Source organism: Lytechinus pictus, chromosome 1, assembly GCF_037042905.1.
Source record: "Lytechinus pictus isolate F3 Inbred chromosome 1, Lp3.0, whole genome shotgun sequence".
NCBI lineage: Eukaryota > Metazoa > Echinodermata > Echinoidea > Temnopleuroida > Toxopneustidae > Lytechinus > Lytechinus pictus.
Window position 1 is genome coordinate 17,598,028 of NC_087245.1, and position 18,743 is coordinate 17,616,770.

Here is an 18,743-nt window from a genome sequence, read left to right on the forward strand (position 1 = left end):
ATCCACCCCTGCTAATTGTCTTGTTATTGTATTTGTATATCATAAAATCCAAGTCCACCCCAACAATCAAGAAGTGGATTTGGAGAAAATGGAGAAAAATCAAACTACGATAATTATAACGCTGCATCATGAGACGGCTATTCTGATTGGAGGTTTACTAGGCATTTAATCAATTAAAGTTCTCATCGAGGAAAAGTTCTTCATCACGGTCAAGTGTTAAATAATGCTTGATCGAGAGTTCAATAACTCTCTAAACTATTGTGGTGGCAGCATACTATTTTTAAAAGGTTATTTTGATAGGGTCTCGCGTTACAATAGAGACGGGCACATTACCTAAAAAGGCAAATCCTTGTTGGGCCTATTTAAAGCGACACATTTTGCAAATTGCATGCCTTTTCTCTAAACAACCTCTAAATGTAAACTGAAACTAATCAAACTAATTACTCTGTCAGAGTTGTATAAAGGGCTTATCCCATTCATCAAAATCTGCGGCAATTTTTTTTTATTTCGCTTAAATCTGTTTGCCAGAGTGCACATAATAATGACTCTAATCCTCGGTAAACTTGAGCAAAAGTTGCCATAATTAAGCGAACCTTTAAATAAAATTCACAATTATCGTTTATACCATCACGACAACTTGATACTTTATATATAATGTATACCAATTTGATGAGCATCAATAGCAAAGGCCAGATATTGCAGAATAAATATAATATTCATGAACTTCTTTGTGATAGCTAATTATGTCCTTCATACAAACGTCCTTGGCTCGATGGCGTTATTCTCCCATGCAGCGGATGGGAGGCCTCGGTATAAAATGTTGATATCATTACTGTAACAACGGCACATTCAGATGAACAAATTCTTAATTCTGAGAGAGGAACTATACCTCTTTCACATTTCACGAAACTATTTGAAGATTTCCTTCTGCTGCTCTCAAGACTCGGTGCATGAAAAAAACATCAGTAATCATGGTAAGCTCATACTTTCTATTATTATTATTATTACTATTATCATTATTATTATTATCATTATCGCAGATTTCATATCCGTCATGATTTATCATGGACATAATTACGGTTTCATGATGTTTACTTTTACTTCTTAGGCCAATTTTCCATTTCATTTCTTGGTCAATAAAAAAAATGAACTAAAATAGTTGCCTGTTATGTACATGTTGCACACCTGTATTTGTCCCCTCCCCCCCTCATCCCTCTCTCTATATATATATCTCTCTCTCCCTCCTTGAACAGTTTTGAAAACAAGTCCTTATTCTTTTTTAATGTTCGATTTATTTAGGGAAAATTGATTTTGTATTCAGTTACGTCCATCACAATCGTCATGGAATTCTTAATTGATATATCTTTCTGCTTCTTTCAGTCTGTTGTATGCTCATCACAGAGTTTGCCTATTTTCCTGTTCATTCCAGTGAGTTTCGTTCATGGTGGTAAGTTTGAATTTGATATTTTGACCCTTTTTTATTTGTATTGATTATCATGATTATAAACAAAACATCTCATAATTACTGTAGACAAAAAGAAAAACAACATAGAAAAAATAACTAAAATAATAATCAGATTAACAATATCAATAAGAATATAAAGTGACCCTGTTTGTAATCATACACTTTCTTCTTATAATATTTTTGCGATTTATAAATCGCGGTATAATCTGTGGAGAGAATGTAATGTTGGATTGTAACATAGCCAATCCTTACTATCTTTTCAACAGTAAAGTAAATTGTGGAGAAAACACTCGGAATGATCACGAATGTATCACAGATCCCGTGATCCCACTTTAATTTTTTGTAACTTCCAGTTTAGTTCATACTTCAGTACTTTACATATTTAAAAGAAATATTCGGGGAAACGCATAAACGATCAAAATTACCGTCTTGTCGATTTTTTTTTTACAATACAGTTGCTGAATTTAAAGAGCTTTGCGACCCAGACCCTTTATCATGTAAGAACATCACTCTATCTGGAGGGAGATCGATTCAATTCATTCGAAGATTAGCATCAACATCAAACGATTCTGAACCAGTTCTGGTAAAACTCCCATCTTGGCGCCAATTTGTCTGTGTTTTACCGAAAAGAAATGGTGAGTGTATAAAAACAATCTTCTACATATATTTTGGACATGATAGGCCTATGTCCCCTTACATCATAAGATTTCGCAAAAATATTTTCTAGGCTATTTGGATTACAGTTGCTCATTTCACCTTTCTTTAGATGGGTATTATGACCGGTTCCCTCGAGCCATTTGGCGCATCTTCCTCCCGGATCTTCCTGTTCCTATAATCATGATAATATGCTAAAGAGATACTGTAACCGGCGTGTGGTCTATCGTGTTTAAGTATTTCTGGAGGAGCCACATCTGTTACAGGTGCTCTTCGAATTGTCATTTTTGTGTGACATTGTAGAGTTTTGCTTCTGACCAAATTGCTTTGTTGCACCAAATATGCAAAAGTCTATACATGTTATTCATTGGCAGCGGAACGGTTTTGAAAGGGGGAGGGGCTGAACATACACAAAATCGCAATCATGGTCATTTTTGCGTTTTTGTACAAAGTTTTGGGAAAAGTGGGGCTGAAGCCATGTTAATCTGTAAATGTGGAAGGGTCTGGTTAATTAAAGAATTCATTATTAACTTTTCCCCTTGTTTGTCCTTTATTTCGGATCGTGCTTTCCTACTATCTTTTGCAAAGAGCGATTTTGTACGATTCGTATTGACTGCATCCTATGCAGTCTGCTTCCTCTTCTTGAACCATGGACCGTGTTTTAAAGTGTTTCGTAAATATCTTATCGAGAATAGTATTTCTATACAATGTGCCTTTACACTATCATCTATAGGCCGGCCAGACCGGATTCGTTAATGTTTTTGCTCTCTTCCATCATCATGATCATGTGTCCATGTTTCTACTACAAGAAGTTCTGTCCCAACACAATCACCATCCGTAAATAGTTTTTTAATTAGCATTATTATATCGTCTTTGTATTATTATGTCAATATCGTAGAGACTCCTACGGATGCATCACCACCACTAGAAACTCTCGATGGAGGAAGTTCGACAACTTCGCCAGAAATTTCATCCAGTGGATCAACTGAAGCTTCGTCAGAACAAGCAATGTCAGGCTCAGTAACTACTCCATCAGAACCTACGACCAATGGTAAAACAAGCCCCCAGCCCCCCTTCTCGGTTCCGTGCCCATAATAATCTGTAATAGCTCCATGGTTAAAGTGATATGGTCTGATAACACTTCCATAATGATTTTCCTCGTTTGTCCTTTATGGCGGATCATGCATTCCTCCTAACTCTTTTGCAGTTAGGTATCGCGATTTTGCACGATTCTTATTGACCCAATCCTGTGCAGTCTTCTTCCTTATCTTGAACCATGGATCATGTTTTTCATTGTTCCTTTAATGTCTCATCGAGAATAGTACTGCTATCAATGTTTCTTCTAAACCAGACCGGTTTTGCTAATGTTTTTGCTCTCTTCCATTCATCTATGATCTTCCATGTTTCTCCTACACGAAGTTCTTTCCCAACACAATCACCATCGGTAATTGGTTTTTATGTCAATATCGTATAGATACTCCCATGGATGCATCACCACCCCAAGAAACTCCTGGTGGAGGAAGTTCGACAACTTCACCAGAACTTTCTTCCAGTGGATCAACTGAAGCTTCGTCAGAACAAGCAATGACCCCAATGACAGGCTCTTCAACTACTCCATCAGAACATACGACAGACGATGCAGCGACAACTTTGTCACACCCTACAACAATTCCTTCTACGGAGGCTTTACCTGAAACCACAACAAAAGGAACTTCAGGTGTGAATTCGTGTAAGATGCTCTATTCAATGGGGCATCAAACAAGTGGTGTCTATGCCATCTCTCCTAGCGGTGTGGGACTGACCGATGTCTACTGCGATATGACCACCGATAGCGGAGGGTGGACAATCTTCCAGGTACGTTCCGCCAGGTTCTCGGTGTGAAATGAATCTATCCGATGTTTATGTTTTATTAAGGTGGTCAATATTTTTGCTTAATCGCATCTTTTTTTTCCTTTTTTTTTTTTTTTTTTTTTTTTAAAGAACTTTCGCTCTATCCACCATTTCATTCTGGCCTCTTCATCATGTTAATATAGGCCAAATAAGTAGAATTTTGTAGACTTCCTCGGTTCGCCCGCTCACAATTTTTCTAAAATATTCCAACGTATCTAAACTCAACCTTCTCTTGCACGCTCACTATTCGATAATTTTTTTCACATATCACATCCTTCACAATAATAATATGCATACAGAAACGTTATGACGGATCTGTGGATTTTTACCGCAATTATAACGAGTATGTTCGTGGATTTGGTGACGTCGAGGGCGAATACTGGTTGGGATTAGACCAACTCTACTTACTTGCTAAAGATGGAGTCGAACTCAGAATCGATATGGTTGATTACGATAACAATCCATTCTACGCTCATTATGACAGTTTCAGCATTGGAAATACCAACACCAAGTAAGGTTCTTACAATTTTCCTTCGCTATAATTATAGAGAGAGCGTATGGAAAACGTTACATTTTGGAAAAGCTGTCAAAATTACGCTTATTAATGAAGTATCATTGTGTAATATCTCTAAAATCTTCTCTATTAGATGACACCACGATATATTTTGTTCATGCTTGAGCGCAAAACGACATGTTTTATCAGAGTGACGAGAATGGCTTACGCCATAATGAAGGAAATGGGCAGTCAAATCAAATAATTTGCTCGAGTTATTAAGATCTTTTCACATACTATTTATTCTTAATTAGTACAGGATAGAAGAGGCATAACCTTGTTTTTACATATATATTATATTTTTTGATGGTTTCTTGTCAATTTGAGGGTGCTGATTACGAATCTGAATGATGCCACTCGTGTAACCTTGAGCATTTTCCGCAAATTGGCAAAATCCAATATGGCCGCCAAAATATGCAAATTACCCTTGAAAATCATAAAATTGCCCGCACATTGGCAACAAAATGCATGAAATTGTGTGGCAGGAGTGAAATACTCGCTGAAAAAATAATTTTTGATAAAATATCAATTTTCTTGATCATAATGGCCGCCATAGGCCTCTGAATACTCTATTATGTGCAACATGTGAATAGGGAAAACTAATTTCCACAAAAAATGAGCACTAAACTGCAAGAAATCGTGATCTATGAACGAAGTTCTGTATGCAGATCGTCATTACTAACGAGATATATCATTTATTATATCATGTATGGGAACATTTCTGTATTTTGATATTTAAAATAGCCGCCACTGGCCAAAACAGTATTATGTACAATGGCAAAGGGGGCCAAAAAAAATCACAAGAGTGAGCACTAAAATGCATATTATTAAGATAAACGAGTGGAATACTGACTAAAAACATAATTGTTAGCGAAATTTATCATTTAATATGCCATGTATGTGATAAATGTTGTATTTTGATATTCAAAATTGCTGCCTAATACCCTAACCGTATTATGTACAATGAGAAAGAGGACCAAAGAAATTACAAGAGGTGGCACTAAAATGCATATGTATGTGATAAAGTTACGTAATACGTACTGTCTAAAAAAGCCATAATGAATATTCGTAGTACACGTAAATGGAGTAGATCTCCAACGAAATATAGTTTGTGTTAAATACTGTATTTTGACTTTCAAAATGGCCGCCATAAACATTGACTGTATTATGTATAATGCGAACTGGGAAACTAATATTCACAGGAGTGAGCACCATAAATGTACGTTATAGTGATCCATGAGTAAAATATTGCCTGAAAGCATAATTTCTAACAAGATATATCATTCATTCTGCCAGTTAGGTGACAAATACTGTATTTTAAAAGTAAAAATGGCTACTACATGCCCTTACGGTATATTATGTACCATGCAAATGGAAAAAAATGATTTCAACAGATTTTGGCTTTGCTTGACTAAATGGTGTTGTATGAGTGAAATATTGTCTGAAAACATCATTTATAACAAAATATATCATATATTGTGTAATTTAGGTGATGAATACTGTATTTAAACATTCAAAATGGCCGTCACATGCCATTTTGTGAAAATTATCTGTCCACATTCAAATTGACGATAAGGGCCTATGATGGCTATTTTCAATTTCAAAATGCAGCATTTTCAACTTAATTACACAAGATATGATATATCTCGGCAGAAACCATGGTTTTAGACAATATTTCACCCTTACATCACAATTATATGCAATATTTATAGTCAAGCAAAGCCAAATTCTGTCAAAATTATATGTCACCTGTTCCTATGTACATAATTCTTTTAGGACCTATGGCAGCCATTTTGGATTTCAAAGTATACATCATTTATTACCTCCATGACCAATATGTGATGTATGTAGTTAGAAATCATGTTTAAGACAATATTTTTAATCGTAAATAACACTTACATACATTTTATGATTCTCACTCTTGTGAAAATTAGTTTGGTTAGGGCTTGTAGCGGCTATTTTGAATGTCAAAATACAGTATTTATCACCTACACGGCAGAAGAAATGCTATAATTCCTTCAAAATTATGTTTTCAAATAATATTTTACTCATACAACAGGATTATATGGATTTCATAGTCAAGCAAACCCAAATTCTTACAAAATTAAATGTCCCCATTTACATTCTAGATAATACTGTTAGGGCCTTTATGGGCCAATTTTGAATTTCACAATACAGCATTTATCTCATGCATGACAAAAGAAATGATATGCCTCGCTAGAAAACATGTTTTCAGACAAAATTTTACTCGTAGATCACAATTACATGCATTTTATGTTTCTTACTCTTGTGAAAAATAGTTTCTCCATTTGCATTGTACATAATAAATATAGGGCCCATGGCGGCCATTTTGAATGTTAAATTATAGCATTTATCACATACATGGCATAATGAATAATGTCTTTTGTTAACAATTATGTTTTTAGTCAGTATTCAACTCGTTTATCTTAATAATATGCATTTTAGTGCTCACTCTTGTGATTTTTTTGGCCCACATTGCCATTGTACATAATACTGTTTGGGCCAGTGGCGGCTATTTTAAATATCAAAATACAGCAATTTTCCCATACATGACATAATATATATATCTCGTTAGTAATGGTGATTTGCATACTGTACTTCGTTCATATATCACGATTTCTTGCGGTTAAGTGCTCATTTTTGTGAAAATGAGTTTTCCCTATTCATGTTGTACATAATAGAGTTTACAGAGGCCTATGGCGGCCATTTTGAATATCCAGAAAATAGATATTTTGTCAAAAATTATTTTTTCAGAGAGTATTTCACTCCTGCCACAAAATTTCATGCATTTATTGCCAATGTGCGGGCAATTTTGTGACTTTCATGGGTAATTCACATATTTTGGCGGCCATATTGGATTTTGCCAATTTGTGGAAAATGCTCAAGGTTACACGAGTGACATCGTTCAGATTCGTAATCAGCACCCTCGAATTGACAAGCAACCATCAAAAAATATTGTATATATGAAAAAACAAGGTTTGTCAATTTTCTATTTGGCCAATCCTGGACTAAATCATGCTTAAAACAGGGGACAATATAAATTTTAAAAATCTATTTTGGGTATTCACATACGTGATTTTGACAGCTTTTTCAAAATGAAACGTTTATCGTTCATCAAATTTTGATTTTTGTTTATATTGCTTATATAATTCTACATTACACATTACTACCGAACCAACAGCAACGGTAATTATCATTTCCCTAATCATCCCCGGGTAATTTGTGCCTTGATTTGAAAAATATAAAAAAAATAGACAAACAAAACACTGAAGAATTGTTTGAAAATGGACAAGGAATAACAAAGTTATGACATTATATAGATTTGCATTATTTCGGTGAAACAGTTCTAAACATGTCTTCATGAGTAGACCGATAATATCATATCCCCACTTGTTCTTTTGTATTTTTTTACATGAAAGTATGTTTATTCATTTTTTTCTTTAAGAACAAAATATAAAAGGATAGACAATTGATATAATATATGAGATATTCATGGCTGCAACTTATTTTATCATGATAAAGATATATCACACACACATGTATGAAAATATGAAATAAATATAATTTCATGTAACAACATAAAAAGGTAAAGTGGGGAGGTGACATCATCAGCCCACCTACTCAATATTCATGCAACGTTCATATAACTGTTTCACAATATTGCTGAATTTTACTATAGGCAAATATACTTAGATATAATAATTTTCAACCCGGAGTAACCCTTTATTCTGATGTTGATTACATTTTCAATGTAATGCTTGTTTAAATTTATTTTAAAGTAAATGAATAAAGATATTAATGAATTAATTGAAACAAAATAGATAAAATATAATGACGTGACAAAAAATTAATGAATTACAAAATAATATTCATGCACGGAGCATTTTTCAACTTAGGGGCCCTACGAAAATAAGAAGTAAAAATGAAAGTGCTGATACTTAGATCCTCGGGTGCGATACGTCAGACATATTTTCATTATATTTTCTCTTCAATCGCAATCTTGAATTTACATGACTGTTTTAAGGTTCTATATAGTCTTAGACTAAATTAAATTTAATGTATGTATTTACTATCTTCAACAAAGCTACCGAATCGGGTTTTCATCATATACCGGTACTGCAGAAGAAGGGCTAGATGCAGCCAACGGACAAGCCTTCTTAACTTATGACAATGACCATGATGATTGTGCTTTTCTGTACAGAGGGGCGTGGTGGTATAACGACGTATACTGTGATACCACAGCCAACTTGAATGGGGAACACGGACTCCAATATGGTTTTACAGGGATTTTTTGGGATTTCCCTAACTCAAAATACATGAGAGCTACAGAAATGAAGTTAAGATGATCGGATTGATCCATGTTGTTGTCATTCCTTTCTACCTAATTTTTTAAGTTCTTATACATAGTGATTTTAAAGCACAATGTAGTCCAAGTGATTGTGTATATTAGAGAATCACTTGAAAAACAGGAATAAGCAATTTAAACATATTTCATGTAATGATCTATATCTATAATGGATTTCATGTCAACATGGTAACACGAACATGGGCCTCATGTTTCGGAGGGGGGGGGGTGGGGTGGGCTGCTCACGTATAATGGTAGAACCGGTACGTGGCTCTTAAGACCCCTTTTCACTCATTGACCAACCCGTTCTCCCTCGCTCCTTCATGTCCTAACTAAGCCCTTTATTTTATTCGTCAGTTCTCGATGACCACATTTCATTGTAAATTCCACCCGCCCCCCCCCCCCCAAAAAAAAATGCAGAACTTCAGTTCTTAAGAGTATGGCATCTGATTTTCTGGCCAAACATCCGTATCCTTTCCAATCCGAGTGGGGGGGGGGGTGCCTCTCACTGAAAAACCAGTCCAGAATGATAGTCCTTTCTCAAGATCTTTCAAGACACTGGACCCTGGTTCCTTTCACACCTTAAGGGCGCCACCTATTGCTGTCCTTTACCAGGAAACGAAACAAAACTGTTTATTCATATTTATTTATCAAAACCTAATAAACAATCATTATTCGGAGTTGTTAAAACTCATATTAGTGAAAAGTGCGTAAGTTTCAATATTTTACATCAATTCCAGACAATAACAGACTGTCATGAAAATTGCATTTTTCTCGTGACAATTTTATTTTCACTTTACAAAATCCCAGCCATGGCGTAATTTCCTTCAGCAAGAAATGTATCCACATTGTGCTGCACTCAACCCAGGTGAGGTGAATGGGTACCCGGTAGGAAGAAATTCCTTGAATGCTTGAGCAGCCCAGCTAAAGCCAGGGTAATAATAATAGCAGGGCCCGCTGGGAGAACAGTTTTCAGAACTGAAGTGGCTTCCCTGGGTCAATATACCTATATAACTATATTATTATAAAATACGTACCTTTTGAATTTATCTTTGATACAACCGATGTAGAAGAGGCTTGGCTATTATAGTATGACGTATAAATTTATATGTCTCTCTCTCACTTACACACCCTCCCTGCATGATTTTCTATTATTCATGCCATGTAAGTAGACTTAAGTTTTTGACGAAATACTGTTATGTTTTTGTTTATCTGCTTATATTCCTCAGATTGTATATTTGTTTTGCATTACCTAGTATTTTTGTTTTGAACAAAATATTGGCGAATGCCAGTGATGCTCTAATAGTAAATTCAGTTCAATTCATGTTAGCAGTAAACAAACATACTCCAAGGAAGAACAAAACGAGTTCGGTCTAAAGTCTGTCCTTGGATGAACGGCGAGTTAATTAGTGAGATGAATAGACGAAATAAGTTTCATAAAATGATATTAAAGTATAAGTGCTCAGAATATACTGACAATGGACAAAACATCGAGAATTACCGTTTACCCTTTCAAGCCACTTTAAATTTTAATGTGGAAGTGTGTGGACAATTGTAAAATGTTGATTTAAAACTTGTCAAATTTTGAGGATTTTCACATTTTTGAACTGTCTTACTGTTATACCATATTTTGCCCAATTTCTGGATATATTAATGTTTTGATATATATTTCTTCATGTGTTAATTTAATATCCACATTTTGTGATCAAATAAAATTGGAAATATTCGCAATTATCTATTTTCAACAAAACTCACTTTCTAGTTTTCCCATGAAACTGGCGGCATCACAGGTCGCCAACAAAGGCTACATTGCACCTGTGTATTCTTTTGTACTTCTTTAGAAATCGAAAGGTACATGAATTAATTTGCATTTCGTTGACACTCCATCTTTTTTACCTCCATGGAATTATCGACCAATTTCTCTCCTTAGTTATAATTTTTATCGAAGATTCAAGAGAGAGCTGTAGTTGCGTAACTATGGGGGGGGGGGCAGAGATAACGGAGAAAAAAGAAGAGAATTGAGGAAGGAAGAAAGAGAGACATTGTGACAGACATTGTGGGAAATGAAAGAAGGGGAATGTAAATAATATTATTTTGATAATTTGATGAAAAATAATGTGCATAGGGTCTATGTGCTCATCACTCCTGGTGCTAATATTTACGGAAGCTTAAAAGTGCCACCGAGATGACGAGATAATTCCTCGTCTTCTCGACTTTTTGGGTCCGATAAAGCGAGACGGTGAAATTCCAAATCTCGTCTTCTCGACTTCTCGGATACGAGAAGATGAGAAAGCGAGATTCCAAATCTCGTCTTCTCGACTTCTCGGGTATGTGAAGATGAGAAAGCGAGATTCCAAATCTCGTCTTCCCGTCTTCTCGTGTATGTGAAGGTGAGAAAGTGAGATTCCGAATCTTGTCTTCTCGACTTCTCGGGTATGTGAAGGTGAGAAAGCGAGATTCCAAATCTCGTCTTCCCGTCTTCTCGGGTATGTGAAGGTGAGAAAGCGAGATTCCGAATCTCGTCTTCTCGACTTCTAGGGTATGAGAAGGTGAGAAAGCGAGATTCTAAATCTCGTCTTCTCGACTTCTCGGGTATGTGAAAATGGGAAAGCGAGATTCCGAATCTCGTCTTCTCGACTTCTAGGGTATGAGAAGGTGAGAAAGCGAGATTCTAAATCTCGTCTTCTCCACTTCTCGGGTATGTGAAGATGAGAAAGCGAGATTCCGAATCTCGTCTTCTCGACTTCTAGGGTATGAGAAGGTGAGAAAGCGAGATTCTAAATCTCGTATTCTCGACTTCTCGGGTATGAGAAGATGAGAAAGCGAGATTTCAAATGTCGTCTTCTCGACTTCTCGGGTATGAGAAGGTGAGAAGGCGAGATTCCAAATCTCGTCTTCTCGACTTTTTCGGTATTAAAATGTACGGAAGCTTGAGAGTGCCACAATGGTAGTCTGTCGTCATCCTGAGCCATTGTTTGTCTATATATAGGCACAGAACACGGGTTAAAGCCCGATAGACCGCGGGTCCGATAGACCGCGGGTCCGATAGTCCGCGGGTCTGATAGACCGCGGGTCCGATAGACCGTGGGTCCGATAGTCCGCGGGTCCGATAGACCGCGGTTCGATAGACTGCGGGTCCAATAGACCGCGGGTCCGATAGTCCGCGGGTCCGATAGACCGCGGGTCCGATAGTGCGCGGTGTGTGTAAAATTATGATCAGGATATAGTGAGATCCAATTAAGAGGTCAAAAGGCCAATGATACGAGTCCATGGGGTTCTATAACGATGACCCTAAGGACAATCTACTTCAAGGAAAATATTATCCCCATATTTTTATCGTCAGGGACTGCTACCCACCCCCCCCCCCCCCGGAAATTTACCCTCTATAGACGCCATACGGAGCCTCTAAAATGCCATCGACTAGACGACATGGCTAGATACTTTATCTTGCCATGTCGACTAAATAAGCTTATTATGTCCGCATGGCGCGATACGTTATTCTGCCACTTATAAAAAGTTATATGTCAACATGGCGAGATATTTTATCTTGCCAAGTCGACTTAAATAAGTTACATGTCAACATAGCGATATATCGGGATTCTCGCCGGGACTTGTACACTTCATATCTCGCCATGTGGACATATCGACTTGACAAGATAGAATATACCGCTATGTCGAAATAATAAGCGTATTAATTACTTAGGCGGCGGAAGCGGTGGGGGGGGGGGACCTTTCCCCCCTAAATTTGAGGTGAGGGACGATCCCCCCTAGATTTTTAGTTGAGAACCTTTTTTTGCTTGTCAATTTGTTTTCTACGTCCCCTCCCCCCCCCCTACATTGAGGTGGACCCCCCTAAAATCTTTTTGCCCCCCCCCCCTAATTTTGGTTGATAACCTTTTTTTTCTTGTCAAAAAATGTTGGTGGTCCTTCTTATAAATTTTGGTTGATTTGCTTGTCAAATTTGTTATCTGTGTCCATCCCAAAATTTCAGGTGGACCCCCCTAAATTGTTTTGCCTTCCGCCGCCAATGATTGATTAAGACATGGCAAGATAAAGTACCACGCCATGTCGTCACGTTGATGGCATTTTCAAGGATCCGTACTAGGGGTAATTATCCGGGGTAATTGTCTGGAGGGTAAATTTCCGGGGGGGGGGGTATCAGTCCCCGGCGGTAAAAATATAAGGATAATATTTTCCTTGAAGTAGTTGTCAGGGGTTGATTGCCCTAATTGGGTTATTGTTATAGAACTCAGGCGCGGATCCAGGATTTCGTGGGGAGGGGTAGACGTCAAAGAAAATCTGAGATTTCATTCTTAAAAACAAATTGAGGTATCTCACAAGGCCTAAATAAATAATGAGAACGCGAAGCGCGATCTTTTTTTTTTTTTTTTTTAAATAGATTTTTCATGTATTATATCCTGAAAGCCTAAGTCAGGGGCGGACCCAGCTTCCGCCAATAGGTTGAGGGGCCATTTTTTCACCCATATTTTCAAATCATATTATCAAAATTGATTTTTTTTCTTTCTTTGAAGGGGTTGTCCCAGTGCCGTAATGAGCCAACAATTTCGAGGGGGCTCGATATGGTGTATCGCATAAAATTAATAAGAAGTTGCCAGTGAGCGAAGCGAGCAATCAAATATGCTGAAATTTTTATCACAAAAATACAAGGTTGTGGTAGATTTTGACATAATATTTGGAAAATAATATTATAATTTATCCTAATTCCTTTCCTTTTCTCTCTATTTTTTCTCAGTTTTGATTCTGTCTTTTATTTATTTTTTTTTTTTGGGGGGGGGGGGCAAAACGCCCTTTTCCTAACAGTCATTTCCTAGCTTTACTTTATAAGCAACATAAATGTGTAATAATCTCTTAAGCCCTATGTAATCTAAAAATGAAATTTCATGTATTTTGTCCTGAAAATTGAACATTTTGGGCAATGTTTGTGAACCTGAACAGGACGCGTATGTAACTAGATAATTACCACGAGCGCGAAGCGCGAGCAGAAATGTTAAATATTCGTTCTGGCCTGGTCAAATAGGGTCCTGTTAAGGATGTTTTGCAGTTAGCCATTAAGACGATACATATTTCAACGATTAAATAATGCAAGCGCGAAGCGCGAGCTGAACATTTTTTATATTCCAACCTAAAAAGATTAGATTTCAAATCCCCCAATGGGACATTCGATTCATGTTTGTCAATCATGAAAAAGGATGGATAATTTTTGGTACCTTCCTGCAATAATAATGCGAGCGCAAAGCGCGAGCAGAAAACTTTTGATATTCTGATTCCAAACTGGATAATTTTAGCACGTTTTGAATAAGATCAAGCTTTGTATCTCAAAAACATGCGCGCGCGTGTTTTAGAGTTAGACAGAATCCTGGCAATCTGAATACATTTCATTTTTCATCATAAAAATCAATAATGCAAGCGCAGAGCCCGAGCTGAAAATAATATTTGAAATTCCGATATTAAAAGGGTCAATTTAAGCATTGTTTACAGCACTGTGTATATAGGGAAATTTGATAGCACTATATAACTAATGCGAGCGCGAAGCGCGAGCTGATATTTTATTATTTATTTGACCCAGGATCGAGACATTTTAGGCCTAAGGACATTTTGTCATCATGAAGGATGACTATCTTCTATTTCTTTTCCTAAAACTTATTGATATTTATTTCTGAAAAAGGGACAATTATGAATTCATACAAATTTTATTTCATATTTATTAATCTGTTAGGCCTAATGAGTGTGTGAAATTTGTTGACAGTTCATGAGGCCTGAAAACTGGATATTTTAAGTATTTTTGTAATCATGAATAGGATTCATTGGTTGATATATTTTTAGCAAATAATGCGAGCGCAAATTGCGATCCGGATTTTTTTAAATAGAATTAATATATAGGTATACATAACTCACCAATCAAAATGCGAGCGCACAGCGCTAGCTCATAGGCCTTTATTATTTTTTTTACAATCGAGACACCTGAAAAGGTATATTTAGAGAATCTTATATGAAATATAAAAAGACAATAGGTAGACCTACTTGGCAAATAGTGCGAGCGCACAAAATGTTGCAAATGTTGATTCAAACCATAAAACGGACATTTTCCAGAGCACTTAAAAACATAAATTGGTAAATAAAACAAAATAATGAAAGATCGATGTCCGAGCTGAATTATGTTTTGTACATTAATATCCAAACTTGATATTTTAAACTACATATCAGCCTATTGAGCAAGATATGTATCTCATCGAAAAGGCAATGCGAGCGCGATGCGCGAGCGAAACTTTAATATAGTGACATTGAATATTAAAAACAAATTGTTTTCCAAGTCTTCTCCTGACCTTATTTTATTCACTCGTCTTCCTCCTTTTATGTTTCGTCTTCTTTTTTCTCCTTTCTTTCCCCCTTTTTTTTCTTTCCCCGTTTTTCACAATTTATTTGCTCTGTCAATAGGGGGGAGGTTGCCCTCGGGCGGCCTCGATCCGCCTATGTTAGTAGTTGTTATGATGAACACGATGCATATCTATTAAGAAATGAATGCGACCGCGAAGCGCTAGCTGAAAACTTTTATAATGATGAAATGAAAAATACATTTTCAGTTGTCAGGTTAGAATATCAAATATTTACAGCTTGTGCTGCTCGTTCGCATAAAAAAACTGTAAGGTCGGGATGCGTATATGACTAAACAATTTATTGATGCCAGCGCGAAGCGCGAGCTCAATTTTGTATATACTGACTTAGGAAGGACTAAGGTATAATTCCTATTCTTGAAGCAGAGGATGCATACCTCATTAATCAATTATTGCGAGCGCGTAGCGCGAGCTGAATTTGATAATAACTTTTTTTTGTGACCCTGAACAGGGTATCTATCTCGCTAAACAGACTTAAAACTCGAAAACATTGTTTTTTCTGTGATCGTAAAAACGGGATATTTTAATTCAGCCGCATTAATTTAAGTTTTTTGGGCAGGACATATATTTTACTATAAACAGGCAATACGAGCAATGTTGCGCCCCCGGTCGAAAATTAATTTGCATGAAGCCCTCTAAGTTCAAGGTCAATTTGGCGCCCTCGGTTGAACATAAACTTGGCGCCCCCATGTGAAATATAACTTTGCCCTCCCTCCCCCTCTCTGAAACATGTATTTGTCGCATTATGGTCAAAATTCAAATTAGCGCTCCCCTAGTTCGAACATCAATTCGGTGCCCCGCTAGATCGAACATCAATTCGGCGCCCCATAGTTCGAACGTCATTTTGGCGCCATCAAATCGACGTCCAGGGGAGCGTTTCATTAAAGGACTTGTCGGACGTTTTATCTGACAAGTCCCCTTTTATCCGACAGTTACCATAGAAACAGTGACTCTCAAAATAAAAATTAAGGAAAGATATCAGATCTGACAATTTGTCGGACAAAAATGTTGATGAAACGCTCCCCAGGTCAACATCTCCCTCTTCCGTTTCGCATCTCCCTTTCTTTCTTTTTTCTTTCTCTTATCCTCATTCCCCTTCCTTCCTTTCTCTTTCTTTCTCTCTCTCTTTCGTTCCCCCTCTTCTTTCCCCCCTTTTCTTCTCTTTTCCCCCATCTTTTCTTTCCCCCTTTTCTTCTCTTTTTCTGTCTTTTCTTTCCCTCTTTTCCTCTCCCTTTTCTCGTTTTTCCTCTCTTCCTCCCTTACTCTCTCTTTTTTTCTTCTCTTTTCCTCTCTTCCTCTCTCTCTCTCTTTTCTTATCTTTCTTCCCATCTTCCTCTCTCTTTAAATATTATTCTCTTCCTTCCTCTTTTTTTCTTCTTCTTTTCCCCCTTTTCGTTATTCTTTTCTTTTTCTTTCCTTTCCCCCTTTTTTCTCTTTTAATTTTTTTCTTCTCTCCCTCCCCTTCCTCCCTCTCCCTATTTCTTCTCTTTCTTTCCCCTCCTCCTCTCTCTCTCTCTCTCTTTTCTTATCTTTCTTCCCATCTTCCTCTATTTAAAAATTCTTCTCTTCCTTCCTTTTTTTTTTCTTACTTTTCCTCCTTTTCCTTTCTCCTTTCTTTTCTTCTCTTCTTTTTCCCTCCTCTTTTTTTCCTCTTCTTTCCCCTTTTCTTCTCCCTTTTTTCCTTTGTCTTTCCTTTCCCCTTTTTCTTCTCTTCTTCTCTTACTTTCTCCTTCTTACTCTCTCTTCTATTCTCTTCTTTTCCCATCTTCCTCTCTCTTTTTTTATTCTCTCTCTTTTCCCCTCTTCCCCCTCTTTTTTTGAGCTGGGGTGGGGGGGGGGGGTGAGGCAGTTCCCCCTCCGCCAACCATGGATCCGCACCTGATAGAACCCCATGGCCTCGTATCATTTGACCTTTGGACCTCTCGATGACATTTGATATATCTGATCATAATTTTACACACACTGCGGACTATCGGACCCGCGGTCTATCGGACCCGCGGACTATCGGACCCGCGGTCTATAGGACCCGCGGTCTAACGGACCCGCGGTCTATCGGACCCGCGGTCTAACGGACCCGCGGTCTATCGGGATGTCCCCAGAACACGAGCCCTCTCGCCTCTGTAAAAAATGGCTCCTCGTTGACCGCGCTGTCCTGTCTTTTCGCCTTTTTACGGAAGCTTAAGAGTGCCACCGAGATGACGAGATAATTCATCGTCTTCTCGACTTTTTTGGTCCGAGAAGGCGAGAAGGCGTGATCCGGCATCTCGTCTTCTAAGCCTTTTTTGGTCCAATAAGGCGAGAAGGTGAAATTCCAAATCACGTTTTCCCGACTTCTCGGGTACGAGAAGGGGAAAAGGCGACATTTGGAATCTCGTCTTACCGACTTCTCGGGTACGAGAAGGGGAGAAGGCGACATTCCAATTCTCGTCTTCCCGACTTCTCGGGTACGAAAAGGGGAGAAGGCGACATTCCGAATATCGTCTTCCCGACTTCTCGGGTACGAGAAAATGAGAAGGCGAGATTTGGAATCTCGTCTTCCGACTTCTCGGGTACGAGAAGGTGAGAAGGCGAGATTTGGAATCTCGCTTTCTCATCTGCTCATACCCGAGAAGTCGAGAAGACGAGGTTTGGAATCTCGCTTTCTCACCTTCACATACCCGAGAAGTCGAGAAGACGAGATTTGGAATCTCGCTTTCTAATTTCCTCATACCCGAGAAGTCGAGAAGACGAGGTTTGGAATTTCGCTTTCTCACCTTCACATACCCGAGAAGTCGAGAAGACGATATTTGGAATCTCGCTTTCTCATCTTCACATACCCGAGAAGTCGAGAAGACGATATTTGGAATCTCGCTTTCTCATCTTCACATACCCGAGAAGTTGAGAAGACGAGATTTAGAATCTCGCTTTCTCATCTTCGCATACCCGAGAAGTGGAGAAGACGAGATTCCAAATGTCGCCTTCTCATCTGCTCATACCCGAGAAGTCGAGAAGACGAGATTTTGAATCTCGCTTTCTCACCTTCACATACCCGAGAAGTCGAGGAGACGAGATTTAGAATCTCGCTTTCTCATCTTCACATACCCGAGAAGTCGGGAAGACGAGATTTGGAATCTCGCTTTATCGCCTTCTCGTATCCGAGAAGTCGAGAAGACGAGATTTTGAATTTCACCGTCTCGCCTTATAGGACAAAAAAAGGCTGAGAAGACGAGATACCGGATCACGCCTTCTCGCTTTATCGGACCCAAAAAGTCGAGAAGACGAGGAATTATCTCGTCATCTCGGTGGCACTTTTAAACTTCCGTAAATATTGCCTGATTAGATACATAATCCCGTTCAAGAGGATTAAATGGAGCCATGCATTTTCAAGTCATACACCAAATATTTTTCCTCGAGCGCTCGCCT

General features: G+C 37.8%; 1 protein-coding gene across 1 annotated transcript; it reads left to right on the top strand.

The window, feature by feature from the left end:
• The first annotated feature begins 828 nt into the window (after nucleotides 1-828).
• Nucleotides 829-10,281, top strand: LOC129264180 (angiopoietin-related protein 7-like). The gene is made up of 7 exons (XM_064105140.1): nucleotides 829-974; nucleotides 1,381-1,447; nucleotides 1,921-2,100; nucleotides 3,018-3,170; nucleotides 3,594-3,973; nucleotides 4,309-4,520; nucleotides 8,668-10,281. Exons 1-7 carry the CDS (start codon nucleotides 951-953, stop codon nucleotides 8,927-8,929), a joined length of 1,278 nt encoding a protein of 425 aa, XP_063961210.1. The 5' UTR covers nucleotides 829-950; the 3' UTR covers nucleotides 8,930-10,281.
• The last annotated feature ends 8,462 nt before the right edge of the window (nucleotides 10,282-18,743 follow it).